The sequence below is a fragment of the Mus musculus genome, chromosome 11 (genome assembly GCF_000001635.26).
Source record: "Mus musculus strain C57BL/6J chromosome 11, GRCm38.p6 C57BL/6J".
Taxonomy (NCBI): Eukaryota; Metazoa; Chordata; class Mammalia; order Rodentia; family Muridae; genus Mus; species Mus musculus.
Window position 1 is genome coordinate 70,091,910 of NC_000077.6, and position 16,795 is coordinate 70,108,704.

Below are 16,795 nucleotides of genomic sequence, written 5' to 3' on the forward strand. Positions count from 1 at the left end.
TTTGTCAACTCAAAAGAAACGTCATTGTGGTGTTTGTTATTGTTGTTGTTTTTATGGGTTTTTTTTTTTTTTGGTCTTATTGGTCTTTGGCTTGTTTGTTTTGATAGTCTTTCTTTCTTTGGAGAGAACATAAAGCGGTGTGTGTGTGGGTTGGGGGATGAGGAGGGTCTGGGGGAGGACTGAAGGAGTGTGACTGAGTGGGGCTGGAGTGCGCTGGAGTGCGGGAGCCTGGTGCTGAGCGTATAGGAAGCTGTGGCTGTGGCTGGTTGCCAGGGTCACAGGCTCAGATTGGGCAAGAACAGGGAACTGATCTCTAGGTCACTCTACTCCTGGTCAGAGATATTTGAAGAAATCAACAGTTCTGGAAAATAAAAGAGGCAGGAACTGAAACAGGGGAGGGAGGGAGGGATAGAGAGGAAACAGCAGACTGGATCCTGGCCCCTCCACACCTGCACCCCTGCTCCCCTTCTGACATTGTGCAATGAAGGGAGAGATGATGTGTGTTTGTGTGTGTGTGTGTGCGCGCGCATGTGTGCACATGTGCACGTGTGTACATACAAGGATACCGCACATACAAGGAGACCTCCTGTCTCCCTTCTCTGGTTATGAGAACAGAAACATGTCCCCCACCCCCACTGCTCACTGCCTGAGTTCCAACTGCGTTTCTGTTTCTATTTACTGTCCAAAGTCCCAGGGGCAGGAGGTGACTGGTTAGATGGACATTCAGGCACAGGGACCCAGCTCTTGCCTAGATTGGCCCCTCCTCCCTCTCACCTAGCTCCACTAGCACCACCTGTCCCGTCTCCCAGGTTTAGCCCCTCTTTCTCTTTGGGCTCAGGCTGTCTCCGAAAGCCAGAGTCAGCTCTCTATACCTTTAACAGGTAACTGAGGTAGTGGGAGGCAGGTGGTACTGGGTTCAGGGACTCTGGGTGGAGGGATGAGAGCATATAGTCTGGTCCATGAGAATATGGAAGGAAGGCTGCAGAGCCAGGTCACCTCTTGGGAAGGAAGGAGCCTGCAGTATTTCAAGTCTTTCCCTGTCAGCTACCCACGTCCCCTCGGTCCTTCCACAGGGATTCCAGTCTTAGCACAAACCCAAGTTCCATCTCTAAGGAAATCTCAGCTCAGTCTCAGATCTGTCTCCAGCCCTTAGGGCCATCATGGAGAAGGACTGTCAAGACATCCAGCAGCTGGACTCTGAGGAGAATGACCATCAGCTCAGTGGCGATGATGAACATGGCTCTCATGTGCAGGATCCTAGGATAGAAAATCCACACTGGAAAGGCAAGTGTCCAGTTTCTGGGGCCTCTCTGGGATCCTTGCCTCAGCTGCCAGTTCCTCTCTCTTTTTCTGTGAGGACTCTCTCATCCTGACTCAGTGACCAGTGTGCTCCCGAGTCTGTCCTACTCAGGGTTATTACTGCTGCGATGAGCAAAGTGACTTGAAGAGGAAAGGGCTTATTTGCCTTATGCTTCGTCATCATCGAAGTTCATCATCAAAGGGATCCAGGACAGGAACTCACACAGGGCAGGATCCTGGGGGCAGGAGCTGATACAGAGGTTATGGAGGGGTGCTGCTTACTGGCTTGCTCCTCATAGCTGGCTCAGCCTGTTTTATTATAGAACCCAGGACCACTAGCCCAGAGAGAGCACCACCCACAATGGGCTGGGCCTTTCCCCACTAATCACCTCATAAGAAAATGCCCTACAGGCTTGGTTACAGCCAAATACTATGGAGGCATTTCCTAACTTGAGGCCTCCTCCTCTCTGATGACACTAGCTTGTGTCAAGTTGACATAAAACTAGCCAACACAGTGACCTACATGTGAGCTGCTGATACCTCTGAGTGCAGGGTCCCAAGAAAAGTGTGTATGCTTAGAAGTGAGGGGGTATCTGAGAGGATGAGCCTCCCCCGAGACTGCACTGTGCATGTGTATATATGCGTGTACATGTGTGCATGTGCGTGCATGTATGTACATGTCTGTATCTAGGATGAATGCAGAGCCACAGACTGTGTTAAGGCGATGAGCTGAGTGTGTGAATGAGCACAGAGATCCTGGGTGATTTCCATTTGTATCCTGCCTGAATCTTCTTGCACATTTTGAACACAGGCCCCACATAATTGCAAAAAGGTTTTAGGGTAAGAGAGATCCTGCCCTGGGCAGGCTACCCAGTGTGTTCCAGATGATGTAGTTTCATCTCAGAAGAAACTTGGGACTTCTTTTGTTGTTATTTTAAGACAGGGTTTCTCACTTTGTAGCTCAGGCTTCCTGGAACTCACCCTATAGCCTTGGAATCTCAAGTAGCCTCCCTATTTTAGCCTCAGGAGTGTTGGGATCACAGCTGCGCGTTACCACGCCCAGGCAACGTGGGACTTACATCTCTGTCACATTGCTAATGTTTTACCTGTGTGTGGTCCAGTCACAGCATCTGTGTCAGCATCCTGCCTGTGCTAGCATCAGTGTCACTTCTGAGTCCTGTTCGAAAGATCCTGGGATCTCATTTTGATAGGTTCATTTATTGCTTATTTATTTGTGATACTGCCATTGGAACCCAGGGCCTTGCACATACAGGCAAGAATTGAATCACTGAACCCCCTGTCTGTTTTCTCAGTCTATTCATCTCCCTAGTTTGACTTGTGTTTTCCTACTCTATTGTGTCTTGTGACCAACAATTGGACACTGAGCACTGTGAGTTCTGTGTTGCTGGGTGCTGGGTGCTGGGTGCTGGGTGCTTTTGTATTCTGGTGAGTATTTAGTTTCCTGGGATGCAGGAAAGTGGTGTAGGATCTGACTCCTTATGCCCTAACTGTCTTGGTTTCAGGCTTTCAGGCTGTCTCCTCAACTTGGGGAGTCTATTAGACCCTGTCCCAATTTCTCCTCTCTGCTCAGGGGCCTGAAAAGTTTCTCTAGGCAGTGAATAGTGAGCTGGGCAATTTGAGGACTCATTCATTTTCCTGGCTTTCAGGGATTAATGCTCTTCACAGCCTGATGTTCAGTGTCTTAAAAATTGATGTTTAATATGTACATGTATATGTGTATATGTATGCGTGTATATATATGTGTGTATTCATGTATATGTATGTATATATGAATGTGTATGTATGTATGTGTATATGCATGTGTTTATATATGTATGTGTATATATGTATGTGTGTATACATATATGCATATGTATGTATACATGTATGTGTATGTATGTATATGTGTATGCATGTGTGTGTGTTCTAATTATTTTTTTTCTGAAATAAGAAATAAGTCTGACAGCTTCTGTTTTGTCTTGAGTAGAGCATTTCAAACCTGCCTACACAGTACTTCTGTTTTAATCAATAATTCCCAGAACAGCTGAGTCAGGCAGCTACTTTTTGTCATTGCATCTTATACATGAGGAAAATGGGCTCGCTAGGAGACTGAATGATGCCAGGCCTAACTGGTGGCTCAGCTGGTGGCTTTCTCCTGGGCTGACAGTGTAGGGGCTTCATAGGCCACAGGTTAGCTGGGAATCATGACGAGGGTCTCCTGTATGAACAGTACTAGCAGAAGCAGTCAGGAGTTAAGTTGTGGATTTCCAGCTGGGGAGATGGGTCAGAAAGTGCTTCTAGTTGGAATATATTCTGTACCTTCCCGTGATGCTAAAACAGAATGCATCTGACTAGGAAACTTATACCAGGGACGTACTGGAGCATGGTTCTTGAGTCTAGGAAGCCCAGAACAGAGGGCTGTGTCTGTCAGGGCACCAACATGAAACAGGAGACCCCAGGGAGGGTGAAGGGGACACCAAAGACGAAGCCTTTAATAAATGCTATTTTGCACTGTCAATAATCCACTGACGAGGGAGAGCCCTCAAAACCTAATCACCATTCATTCAGGTTCTACCTCCCAACGTTGCTGCCCTGGAGATCAGACCGAGAGGTCCATTCCCATCACAGCAGAGAGGGCCGTGCTTTTCGGGAGAGTGTCAGGGAGGTGAGAGGCAGGGAAGGCTCTGCTTAGGGGCTTGGGGTTGGGGAGAACTCAGAAGCATATCCTTGCTAGGTTAAGTTGGGGTCCTAAGTACGGCTGTCGTGAAGGAAGGTGACAGGCATTGGTATGGAAAATTGGAATTCTGGATAGCCACTCAGAGGGAACATCCTGTATACACCCTCAGTACAATGGCAAGAAATGACCTCAGGAAGATTTGACCTCTAGGATGTGGGGTTGCTCTGGCATGGTGGTACTGAGACAGAGAAGGCTACAGAGTCACAGGCTGATGCAGAGGAGTCTGTGTGCAGGTGGGTGGTACAAAAGCAGATGGGGTCTGGGAGAGGAGTCACTCTCCTGGTCCTGGCAAGGCGAGGCGAGCCAGTTCATGTAGGTGTGTGAGAAGCAAATAACAGTGTGTAATAGTGTGTGGATGTCTGTGAGTGTGAGCATGTGAGCAAATGTGTGTTAGAGTGGTGAGAGGAAGCGTGGCTGTGGGACAGACAGGTCAGCAGGCAGGAGAGGAGACTGTGGGAAGATGGAGGGCACAGGGACCGCAGGCCAGTGACATTGGGTTTCAGGGCGTTGTGAACAAGGGTGGTGGAAGCTGGGGGGAGGTTTTCACTTGGATGAGATGAGTAGATAGGCCGGCACAGCGGCTTTTGGGTTCGTGCTGTATGGTGGGATTAGTTGGTCTGGAGAATCCCACTGGGATTGTGAAGGGATGGGCTTGTGTGAGGAATATAGGGGTATTGACTAAGGGGAGCTCATGACATATCCCGTCACTGCTCCATTCTGAAGGGACAGGGACTGTGGAAGGACAGAGGTGATCTGTGGGTCTCTGACTCATGGGCAGGAAGAAAAACCATGCAGACCTCCTTTTGGAGGGTGTCTAGTCCTCTGGAATTGCTTTCTGACCCACTCTCTCTCACAGGGCAGCCTCTTTCCAGGCCCTTTCCTCAGCGCCTCTGCTCCACGTTCCGCCTCAGTCTGCTCGCCCTGGCCTTCAACATCCTCCTGTTGGTGGTCATCTGTGTGGTTTCATCTCAAAGTGAGGTCATGGCCTGGCAGGAATGAGAGGGCAAGGATAGAGAGAAGTAATCTGGGCAGTGCTGGGGCAGTGAGGAGGAAGAGAAGGAGAGGTGGAGGCAGGTTCTGGGTGCAGATGGAGATCAATGGTGGGTGATGAATGGTAGCAAGATGAATGATGGTAGAAGAGATGGGTGACATGGGGTCAGTCACATGGACAGTGACGTGGGCACGTTGTGACATAGTTCCACATCCATCTGGTCCCAAATGTCTCCCAACAAGGCATACAGCTGCAAGAAGAGTTTCGGACCCTGAAAGAAACCTTCAGCAACTTTTCCTCCAGCACCCTGATGGAGTTCGGGGCTCTGGACACCCTCGGTGAGTTGGGCTGGATAAGTGGCACTCATTTATCTGTGCAGATTTGATGGACGTGGTGCTGGGTCTACAGCAGGAATATGCTCTCGGGCTGTGGGGATGAAAACCTGGGCAGAGGAATAGTTCAGCCAGAGGAACCCGCAAGGCTTCCGGCAATACGGGCCCTGACCTGGGCAATGAGTCTGGGCGGGAGGTGACATGGTGGCCATTAGTCCTAGGCAGAGACAAGCAGAAGCCATGATGGCTTTTAGTGTGACAGGAAGTGGTGATTGATGGGCAGTGGGGAGTGGTCAGAGATACGGAGGGGCCAGGCCACACAGCAAGCTGTGTGGGCTGAGTGGGGCGTGGCTTGAGAACATGGAGATCCATTGAAGGAATTTAAATAGCATGCTGTGGCCTCCCTTGGGCGAGGCTGGGAGTCTGGGAAAAGCGGAGAAGTAGCATGTGGGATGAGGTGACAGACTCTCATAGATACCCAGGATGTGCAGCCAGAGAGGCATTCAGGAGCCCGACGGACGGGGAAATCATTCAGCAGCCCTCTTTTTCAGGAGGTAGCACAAACGCCATACTGACTTCCTGGTTAGCCCAACTGGAGGAGAAGCAGCAACAGCTAAAGGCAGGTCAGAGACCTCCCCTCCCTCACGCTTGTTCGGTCATTATAATGTGTGGTATGGCATGCCTATGAGTGTTTCCCCAGACAGTAGCTGGAACCCTGTGCCTGCTCTCGGCAGGTATGGAGTCACAAGCCTACCGCATCTCTGCCCATGTGTTTGCCCCTTAGACCATTCCACATTGCTCTTTCACCTGAAGCACTTCCCAATGGATCTGCGAACCCTGACCTGTCAGCTGGCGTACTTCCAGAGCAATGGTAGGGTAGGGACAGGGAAGTCTCGGGTTCGAGTGTGGCTGTCTCCTCCAGCTGGATCTCATTTCCCTCTGACCTTCTCTTCGTTCAGGCACGGAATGCTGCCCTGTTAACTGGGTGGAGTTCGGGGGAAGCTGCTACTGGTTTTCTCGGGATGGGCTCACCTGGGCTGAGGCTGACCAGTACTGCCAGCTGGAGAACGCCCACCTGCTGGTCATCAACTCCAGGGAGGAGCAGGTAAGGAAACCTGAAGGTAGGCTTGATCAAGTAGCCTGATCAAGTCTCTGTACTTACCAATTATTATTTACTTTAACTTTTGTTTCTTCTTTTCTTCTTCTCCTTCTCCTTCTCCTCCTCCTCCTCCTCCTCCTCCTCCTCCTCCTCCTCCTCCTCCTTCTCCTTTTCCATCTCTGTCTCCTTCTGCTTCTCCTTCTTCTTCTCCTCCATCTCCTCCTTCTTCTCCATCTCCTTCTTCTCCATCTTCTCTATCTCCTTCTTCTTCTTGTTCTCCTTCTCTTTCTTCTCCATCTCCTCTTTTTCTCCATCTCCTTCTCCTTCTGCTTCTCTTCTTCTCCTTCTTCTCTGTCTCCTCCTTTGTCTCCTTCTTCATCTCCTTCTCTTTTTCCACATCCTTCTCCTTCTCCTTTTCTCCTCTGTCTCCTTCTTTTCCTTCTCCATCTCCTCCTCCTCCTTCATTTTTAAAACCAATGTGTTCAATTAGTGATACCAGTATGTGCATGGGTATAGAGCCATCCATTGGAGCAAGGGCATTCAACCAGGGCTTCGGCATGTTTCTGGACATGACAGGGCTTGCACACATGATCACACAGTGGCTGTGGCTGCATGCACAAGACCTGCATAAGATCAAGCCAACCACAACCCCAGTATGGATGAAAGCCTTACATGAAGGGCTCTTGGCAGTTGGCTGCTGAGTGAGGAAGGGGCAGTTTTCTCCCTGGCTGCATTTCTTGTTTGTAACCTAAAGAACAATACAGGAGAAGAGTGTGGTAGGGGTCTTGATGGCTTATGGTGGAACAGTAACTGTCTCTAAGAGGTGGGAGCCAGGAGGCAGAAAAGGCATGAAGTCAGGGCCAGGTGACCAAGTGATGCTAAGCCAGATAGGATGCTAGCCAAGATGACTTCAAGGTTAGAGCATGGGAGCCAATCCAGTGCGGGGACTGAGAGTCCCTTCTTCCTGTATTGGCTGTAGGCTGTGGCAAAAGGAACAGAATGAGAAGCCTTAAATTGCTCCTCGAAGTGGCTTCTTGGGTCCTCATTGACCATAGGTGTCCTGTGTCTTCCTTCCAAACTACTGTCCCCAGATAGTAACCTGAAGACCAAAGTTCATGGTGGGAAACCAATCTGTTAGAGTGGATGGAAGAGTTTCTCATAAGAAGGGTAATAATGATAGCCTTCACAGCATCTGGACATGCTCATGAGTTCATGTCTTTAGTCCTTACAACCCCGTTGGGTGGGCACCAGGAAAGAGATGTGCCCAGGAGCTAGCAAGTCATGATGGAGTCAGGATCAAGATGCACGCGGCCTCTTTGGTCAGTGTTTTCACGACTGTTTACAATGCTAAAGCAATTAAAGCATTTGATGCAGAAGTCAGAATATATTTAGTATTTGCTGTCTGTCAGGCTAAGTGATTTTCATGGTAACTTCAGACATATTTTGCTTTACTGGTCAGACTGAAGTTGCTGATATTTAGTTAATTTTGACATGAACTTTATGTAACTCAGCCAAAGATGTGGCTCATGAGTTCATGACTCCAGTTTCTTGGTGGACCTTGCTGTCATTCTGAAGGTCCCACTTACTGCTTTCTGCCTTGACCTCATCTCTGGCTGGCAGACAGGGTGTGGTCCTTGGGTTTAGTTCATCTCTCCGTCCATCATTCAGTTCCAACCATTTTTGGGTCTCTGTGTTTTAGATTAGTGGTTCTCAGCCTTGGGTAACAAATGTCACAACCCCTGCCTCTTATTTTTGAACATTCTGATTTAATCTCCAGCTTGCTTTCAGACTGTCCTGTAGAGCGCTGTCAGGAAGCCAAGGTTAAGGGGTTTCTCTCACTGAGAGTTAGACACTGTGGTTTTGATTAAGAGAAAATTTAACAAGAGCGAAATTTCTCATCATTTAGGAGGATCATGAGGAAGCTTTTTCTCAGCCCTCCCTCTCCCTCTGCCTCTGCCCTACCACAAATGCTCCCCCAACCCTTCCCTGACTTCTGTTCCTTTCCTACTTTGGAACTGAGGTCTTGTTTTGTTGTCCAGCCTAGTCTCAAACCGCTGGGCTCCACAGTCCACCCTCCAACTGTTCTCTATCTCATACCTCCTCCCTACCCCCTGTTTCCATGAGGATGTCTTCACCCCCCAACCCCCAACCCACTTGATCTCTAAACTCCCTGGGGCCTCCAGTCTCTTGAGGGTTAGGTGCATCATCCCTGATTGAACCCAGACCTGGCAGTCCTCTGCTGTACATATGTTGGGGGCCTCATATCAGCCTGGTGTATGCTGCTTAGTTGGTCGTCCAGTGTTCGAGAGATCTCGGGGGTCCAGGTTAATTGAAACTTCTGGTCCTCCTCCAGGGTCACCCTCCTCTTCAGCTTCTTTCAGCCTTCCCCTAATTTAACCCCTGGGATCATCAGCTTCTGTCCATTGGTTGGGTACAAATATCTACATTTGACTCTTTCAACAGTTTGTTGGGTCTTCTGGACTGCGGTCATGCTAGGTCAATTTTTGTGAGTGCTCCATAGCCTCAGTAATAGTGTCAGGCCTTGGGATCTCCCGTTGAGCTGGATCCCACTTTGGGCCTACCACTGGACCTTCTTTTCCTCAGGCTCCTCTCCATTTCCATCCCTGCAGTTCTTTCAGTCAGGAACAATTATGAGTCAGAGTTTTAACTGTGGGATGGCAACCCCCTCCCTCATTTGATGTCCTGTCTTCCAGCTGGAGATGGGCTCTATAAGTTCCCTCTCCCTACTGCTGGGCATTTCATCTAAGGTCCCTTCCTTTGAGTCCTGGGAGTCTCTTACCTCCCAGATCTCTGGTGCATTCTGGGGTGTTCCCCCAACCTCCTATCTCCTGAGTTTGTCTGTTTCCATTCTTTCTGCTGGCCTTCAGGGCTTCAGTCCTTTTCCTTCACCCAATACCAGATCAGGTTCCCCTCTACCCACCAACCCCTGTCCACATTCCCTCCCAGGTCTCTCCCTCCCTCCCCACTTGTGATTGCTTTCTTCTCTCTCCTCAGGCGTCCTCACTTGGGCAATTCATCCTGTTGAACTTTTTGAGTCCTGTGGACTGTATCTTGGGTATTCTGTACTTTTTTTTGGGGGGGGGGGATAATATCCACTTATTAGTGAATACATACCATTCATGTCCTTTTGAGTCTGAGTTACCTCACTCAGAATGATATTTTCTAGTTCCATCCATTTGCCTGCAAAACTCAGGATGTCCTTTATCTTAATAGCTGAGTAGTACTCCATTGTGTAATTGAACCACATTTTCTGTACCCATTCTTCTGTCATGTGACATATGGGTTGTTTTCAGCTTCTGGCTATCACAAATAAGGCCACTATGAATATAAGGCCCCTGTGGCATGGTGGGACATCTTTTGGGTATATTCCCAAGAATTGCTGGGTCTTTAGGTAGATCTATTTTCAACTTTCTGAGGAACCTCCAGATTGATTTCCAGGGTGGTTGTACCAGTTTGCAATTCCACCAGCAATGAAGGAGTGTTCCTCTTTCTCCACATCCTCACCAACATGTATTGTCACCTGAGGTTTTGATCTTAGACATTCTGATTGATGTAAGGTGGACTCTCAGTGTCGTTTTAATTTGCATTTCTCTGATCACTAAGGACTTTGAACACTTCTTTGGGTGCCTCTCAGCCATTCGAGATTCCTCTGTTGTGAATTCTCAGTTTAGTTCGATACCCCAGTTTTTGATTGGGTTGTTTGGTTTTTTAGTGGTTAGCTTCTTGAGTTCTTTATATATTTTGGATATTAGCTTTCTGTCGGACGTGGGGTTAGTGAAGATTTTTTTTCCCAATCTGTAGGTTGTCAATTTGTCTTCTTGACTCTGGCCTTTGCCTTACAGAAGCTTTCCAGTTTCATGTGGTCCCATTTATCAATTCTTGATCTTAGAGCCTGAGCCTCTGAAGTTCTGTTTAGGAAATTTCTCCCTCTGCCAATGAGTTCTAGGCTCTTTCCCCACTTTCTCTTCTATTAGATTCAGTGTATCTGGTTTTACTTTGAGGTCCTTAATCCACTTGGATTTGAGCTTTGTGCAGGGTGACAAATATGGGTCTATTTTTCACAGTTACTCTGATACCTAAACCACACAAAGATCCAACCAAAAAGGAGAACTTCAGATCAATATCGCTTATGAATATCAATGCAAAAATACTCAATAAAATTCTTGCAAACCTAATCCAAGAACACTTCAAAACCATCATTGACCACAATCAAATAGGCTTCATCCCAGGGATGCAAGGTTGGTTCAATATATGACAATCCATGAACATAATCTACTATATAAACAAACTCGAAGGAAAAAAATCACATTATCTCCTTAGATACAGAAAAAGCATTTGACAAAATACAACACCCCTTCATGTTAAAAGTATTGGAGAGATCAGAAATTCAAGGTCTAACTGGCTGTCTGTATGTAGAAAAATGGAAATAGACCCATATTTGTCACCTTGCACAAAGCTCAAGTTTTCAGGATTTTATTACATGTATTTATTTAGGTGTGTGTGTGTGTGTGTGTGTGTGTGTGTGTGTGCATGTGTGTACTCCTGTGTGGGAGTGCAGGGCTGTGTGTGCATAGACCTGCCATGTGTACAGAGGCTAGAGAGGATGTTGTATGCCCTCTTCCAGGATGCTTTGCTTTTTCCTCCCAGGCAGAGTCTTTTTCTGACCCTGGAGGCTCACATTTTTGCTAGACTGAAGTCTGGAAGTCTCAGATATTGTCTTATTTCTGGCTACTATTGGAAGTGAGGTTACAGGCGTCTGTGGAGGATGCCTGGCTTGTTCTGCAGTTGCCGGATTCTGAACTTAGGTCTGTATGCTGACGGAGCAAATGTTCTTGACTACTGAGCCCTCTCTCTAGCCCCATCCCCCATCTCTTACATTTGCTTGTGAAATGAGCTTGTGTGTGTGTTTTCTCATGGTGTTGTGGAATATGGGTGGTTTGTTTTTAGTTACTGTAGAGGTGACCTGTATAACTCTAAATGGTGGACTGAGATTTATTGGCTTCAGGAACCAAGAGTGCAAGCAGCCAGAGAGATGGGTCAGCAATTAAGAGCAGAGGGCTAAGATTCAGTTCCCAGCACCCATATGATGGTTCCCAACATCTGTAGCTTCAGTTCCAGGAGATTTGATACCATCTTCTGACCTCCTTGGGCACCAGGCACACACACACAGTGCACAGACATATGTGTGGGGGAAAAAAACCCTATACCCATAAAATAAATATAAAAATTTAAAAATAAAAAAAAACCCTAAGAGTTTATATAACTCTCCATATGAAAGATGGGAAAAGTGTCTCCCCTGTCCCCTCGCCCTGAGATAAGATCTCATGTAGCTCAGGTTAGCCTTGAACTTGCTACATAGCCAGAGGAGGTCTTGAACTCCTGATTGCCCTGCCTTCGACTCCTGGTTCATACTGTGCCGGCGGGAACAGACTTAGGGATTTGTGCACACTAGACAAGTACAGTGCCAGCTTGGTTGAGCCATCCACTCTAGCACACGTCTCCTTAGCGTGCGTTGTCCTAAAAAACAACAATCAAAGGTCTTTGGAACGAGTGGCTTGTATGCTCAGCTGTCAGTACTGTGTGGCCAGCTGCTTGTGATGTCCACCCCAGCTCCCACCCTGAGGGGAGGGGTATGTGTTCCTAGAGGGTTTCATTATTGTCAATGTTTCGAGTGGGCGCGGTTTCTTCTTGCATTCACTTAGGAAAGGGCAGATGAGTGATCCGGACTATTTTCTTTGGCCCTCTAGCACTATTTGATGACTCCCCCTCCCGGCCTTGAACTCAGGAACTGGGATTTTGTACATTTGTCTTAGTTATTCAGTTTCTATGGCGATGGGATTAGTGACTACAGAGAGCATCAGGTAGCAGCAACTTGAATATCCTGTCTTTGCTCCATCCCTGTTGATACGTCTGAATCTGTGGGGTAACCTCGATGGCCCTTGCAGCTGCTTCCTCACACACAGGCCTCTGTCCTACATGCAGAATTCTAGATTTTTATGGGTGCTGCTGTCACAGGTTCTGTTCTTGGATAAGAAACCCTGGTCTCTAGGGAGCGTGAGGGGAATTGGACAGTTTTTCTCCAAATGTGGGTGGGGCCTCCTTTACATGTTATCAAAGGAGATTGTTAGAGTGTGTGCTGTTCAAATGGACCCTCTGCTTCCCTTATAAAACCGGGTGGCCGTACATTCCCTTGCAACCATACAAAAACAACGGGACCTAAATTCCAGGAACAACCACCTCTGTAAGAGCAAGTCCCTTGGAACGGTTTTAGTCCTAGGGAGATGCAGGGGCATTTGCACAGAAGGCCCTGTCAGTTCCTGACTGGGCTGGCTGCCTTGTACCCAAGCATCTTTCTATGTTCAGTGGAGGCAGTCAGGCCCCATGTAGTCAGGTCAAGATGCAATTCTGGGCCATGGGCCCAAGTTTGGAAATGCTGGGGTCTGACAAACCTCAGGAAATGACATCAAAATCGCAGCAAGAGAACGAGGGGCCAACAGAGGGATGACTGAAACCAAGGTGCTTCATGGGTTCTGAGATCTGCGGGCCAGCAGGGGCAGGATCCCAAAGATGCTGTGTGCAAAAGATTGGGAGGAGATGTCGTTGCCATAGCAGCCATGCTAGGAATGGAGTGAAAAGTGGGCCCAGGCTGGAAACAGGATGGTTGTCACAAGCTAGATACTGGTTGGCTTTCTAGGTTCTAATAACTACCTTGCAAAAAGAGTTACTATGACACCAGACTTGCAGAGCTACTGAGGCTTGGAAGAGATAATCCCTACAGAGCCCTCAGCACAACACCTAGCTTAGTGAAAGTTCATTTAACACTAGCCACTCTTATAGAGGAAAAAGCAAGGACAGGGCTGTTGGTAGCTGAGGCTTCAGCTTGGGGCAGGCTGGGCTGGGCTGGGCTGGGCTGGGCTGGCGTGCGGTCCCTCGGATGTATGCATGGATGAGGGATGAAGCATTTTGCTCTCTCACTTGTTTTTCCAGGACTTTGTTGTAAAGCACAGGAGCCAGTTTCATATTTGGATAGGTCTTACCGACAGGGATGGCTCCTGGAAATGGGTGGATGGAACTGATTATAGAAGCAACTACAGGTGAGTGCCTCCCTCATCTCCTTGTGAGTTTGCTCCAGGTTCAAGCACCTGGCCTTTCACCCCAATGTATTCCTGTAGGGCCAGTTTCCCCGATCTTCCTCCCGATCCTACTCCCCCATCTCAAAGCCTGTACATCTTCAACCCTTGAACCCTCCCAAGACTGTGCTTTTTTGAGGCAGGGGACAGGGTTGTGAGGCGGTGGGGAGGTTGGACCTTGACCTTTCTTTGGCTTACCTTCTTAGGAATTGGGCCTTCACTCAGCCAGATAACTGGCAGGGCCATGAACAGGGTGGAGGTGAAGACTGTGCTGAAATCCTGTCAGATGGCCATTGGAATGACAACTTCTGCCAGCAGGTGAACCGCTGGGTATGCGAAAAGAGACGGAACATCACCCACTAGGAGTCGGCTCGACCAATCCCCCACCCCGCCCCCACCCCCACATCCCCCACTAGGAGTCTGCTCAATCATGCCTCTGCCCTACCTCCAGCCCCACACCACCCCAACATCCTCACTGGGGATACTGGAGCAAGGAAGAGAGACAGGGTCCCAAGCATGAGGAGGGGTTATGGAAAACTGGAAAGGGCATGGCTCTATGGTCTCATACCTTAGGAAGACTGAGAATCCCCCCTTCTGCACAATTTATTGCAATTGTTATAAATTTCGGCCTTCTGAATGGAGTAGGAAAAAAAAGAGAAAGACTTGAAACTCGTGTAGCCTGGTTGTTTGGAGCTGGTGCAAAAAGAGGGAGGTGGGAGAGTCTGGAGGAGGCAAGGTATGAGTCCTTGAGGGGCGTCCCTTGACACACTGATGGAGCAAGGCAGGAAGCAGGAACCTCAGTGGCTAGCATCTAGATGAACTGGGGCTGCTGAGCACAACCTCAAAGGATCCTGGGAGAGTGTGTTCTCTACATTTAAGGTCTCTCCAACCTGACTTTTCAGGAATGCCCTCACTCACTTTAATCCAAGCCCCCCTGGAGGAACACACACACACTCACACACACACACACTCACACACACACACACACACACACACACACACACACACACAACACACACACACACACACAACACACACACACACACACACACACACACACACACTCACCGCCCCCCAAGCTCCCCTCCTCCCTCCACTTTGCCCTAGAGTTAACCATTTCCAGTGTGTTTTATCAGGATGTTTCCTGTACCCACACAGGCAATGCTACAGAGAGTAAACAGCTCTGTGTGTGTCTCTCTCTTTCTCTATTGCTCTGCAATGCTTATGGCCATTCTTCTCATTGATGTCACTACCTGACAGGGTTCTACCTGGTTGAATGTAGCAGCTGTAGAGAAATCTGAAGTATGCATGTGCCACACTTTATTTAATTATTCGCTATGATGGCCAAAGAGTTGGCGTTTTTTGTTTGTCTTCTTTTAAAACATTGGAAGCTTTTGATGAGTTAAGAGTTTCCAACTCTTGGTTACAAACTTTCAATGACTGATGCTGGGAACCAGGAAACTTCCATTAAGCCAGCCAGACACTCCTAGTCACAAGCATGGACAGTCCCATTCCTGTGGTCTTACCACTCCAGCCCCTGTGGCCGCGGGCCCAGCTCTCAGTCGAGTCCTCCTCACTGCTACCAGAGCAGTGTGTGTTTCTATCAGCCTCTAAGCTCTGACCCCAGGCTTGCTCATTACATCCCGCAGCCTAAGCTTTTCCCAGCCTACGTTCTCCAGATGCTTTCAAATTCCTTCGGCAAACAGGCTCCAAAGCGCAAGAGGCACACTGCAGCCGCCACCACAGCAGCTGCAGCTGCCTCTGCCGCCACTGCCCTTCTGCTGATTGTCTTGATCAGCTGGCTCTCTGTTTGCGTTCACAAAGTATCCAAGAGAAAACCTAAGGGAAGGAAGGAACTATTTCAGACCAGAATGCTTGGCTCCACTGACTCTAGGCCCACAGTAAGGTGGGACCATGGTGTCAGGAGCACATGGCAGAGAGGCGGGTACAGAGGCAAAATGCAGACAGAGGATACACCCCAATACCCTAGTCCCTTTAGGCTCCACCTCCCTGGCAGTTCCCCCTGGAACTTCCCAAAACAGTGCCACTTGTTGAGGTCCAAGTGTTCAACGTATGAGTCTGGGGAGGGATTATGAGACTTGGCTCAGGAAAATTTAAACAAATGTCTATCAATCTTAGATAGGGCACTAGTGACAGACCAAAAGAATCCCACCCAAATCTAGCTTAAGGAGACATTGAGTTTACTGGGGTTCATTGCAGGGACATGCTTGACTTAAAGGCAGCTGTGCAAACAAACAAACAAACAAACACCCAAAAAACAAAACCAAAGCCGGGCGGTAGTGGCGCACACCTTTAATCCCAGCACTTGGGAGGCAGAGGCAGGCGGATTTCTGAGTTCGAGGCCAGCCTGGTCTACAAAGTGAGTTCCAGGACAACCAGGGCTATACAGAGAAACCCTGTATTGAAAAAAACCAACCCCCCCTCCAAAGGCAGCTGTGTCATGAAGAAACTCCACCCAGCATGAACAACAGCTCTCAGAGCTGGCATCCCTGGAGCTCCCTAGACACCTCCATGATCACAGTATGCAGTGCCAGAGGACAGTGGAAAAAGGGGTCAGATCCCCTAGAACGGAGTTGCAGAAGGTTGTTAGCCACCATGTGGGGACTGGAAATGGAATCGGAGTCTTCTGGAAGAGCACCCAGTGCATTTAGTCACTGAGCTGCCTCTCCAACCCAGCAAAATGTTACTAATTGGCAAAAGGAAGGACTTTAAGGTTACACTGTTATTTCCTGCTACAATGCAAGTAAATTAAAAGTGTATACAGAAATAAGAAAAGGGGACTTAGCTATTTGTAAATGAATGTTTTCTCATATTACATGACCCATTAGGAAAACTATCTGTAAACTAATATATATATATTATTTATATATATAAATCAAAGCATATGGGATCTAGCTAATGTTAGCTTCAGAGGAAAAGATGCACCTTCAAAATTTTAAATAAGTGAGAATTGAAAACAAGTATCCAACTTAAAAATGAGAAAAATCTGTATTTATTAATTAATTTATTTTTGTTTTTCAGGACAGGGTTTTTTTTGTAGCCTTGACTGTCCTTGAACTCACTCTGTAGACCAAGCTAGCCTCAAACTTAGAGATCTGCCTGCCTCTGCCTCCCAACTTCTGCGATTAAAGACGTGTGCTACCACTGCCCAGTGAAAAATCAATT

The 16,795-nt window shown here is 48.0% G+C and overlaps 1 protein-coding gene across 4 annotated transcripts; it reads left to right on the forward strand.

Annotated features, from left to right (window-relative positions):
* The first annotated feature begins 734 nt into the window (after positions 1 to 734).
* Asgr2 (asialoglycoprotein receptor 2) lies at positions 735 to 14,278 on the forward strand. 4 transcript variants are annotated; one of them, NM_001313925.1, is made up of 9 exons: positions 735 to 881; positions 1,074 to 1,284; positions 4,893 to 5,009; positions 5,270 to 5,365; positions 5,911 to 5,982; positions 6,144 to 6,230; positions 6,319 to 6,464; positions 13,467 to 13,573; positions 13,816 to 14,278. In NM_001313925.1, exons 2-9 carry the CDS (start codon positions 1,161 to 1,163, stop codon positions 13,970 to 13,972), a joined length of 906 nt encoding a protein of 301 aa, NP_001300854.1. In that variant the 5' UTR covers positions 735 to 881; positions 1,074 to 1,160; the 3' UTR covers positions 13,973 to 14,278. The 4 variants fall into 4 exon arrangements, with proteins under 4 accessions (NP_001300854.1, NP_031519.1, NP_001300855.1 ...); NM_007493.3 differs by having other exon boundaries at positions 1,147 to 1,284; NM_001313926.1 differs by having other exon boundaries at positions 1,154 to 1,284.
* The last annotated feature ends 2,517 nt before the right edge of the window (positions 14,279 to 16,795 follow it).

Bases quoted from the DNA above. Each gene is read 5' to 3' on its own strand.
- Asgr2 (NM_001313925.1), top strand. From the start codon at position 1,161: ATGGAGAAGGACTGTCAAGACATCCAGCAGCTGGACTCTGAGGAGAAT. The intron at 1,285-4,892 runs GCAAGTGTCCAG...TCTCTCTCACAG, and splicing joins AGAAAATCCACACTGGAAAG to GGCAGCCTCTTTCCAGGCCC. The intron at 5,983-6,143 runs GTCAGAGACCTC...TTTGCCCCTTAG, and splicing joins GCAGCAACAGCTAAAGGCAG to ACCATTCCACATTGCTCTTT.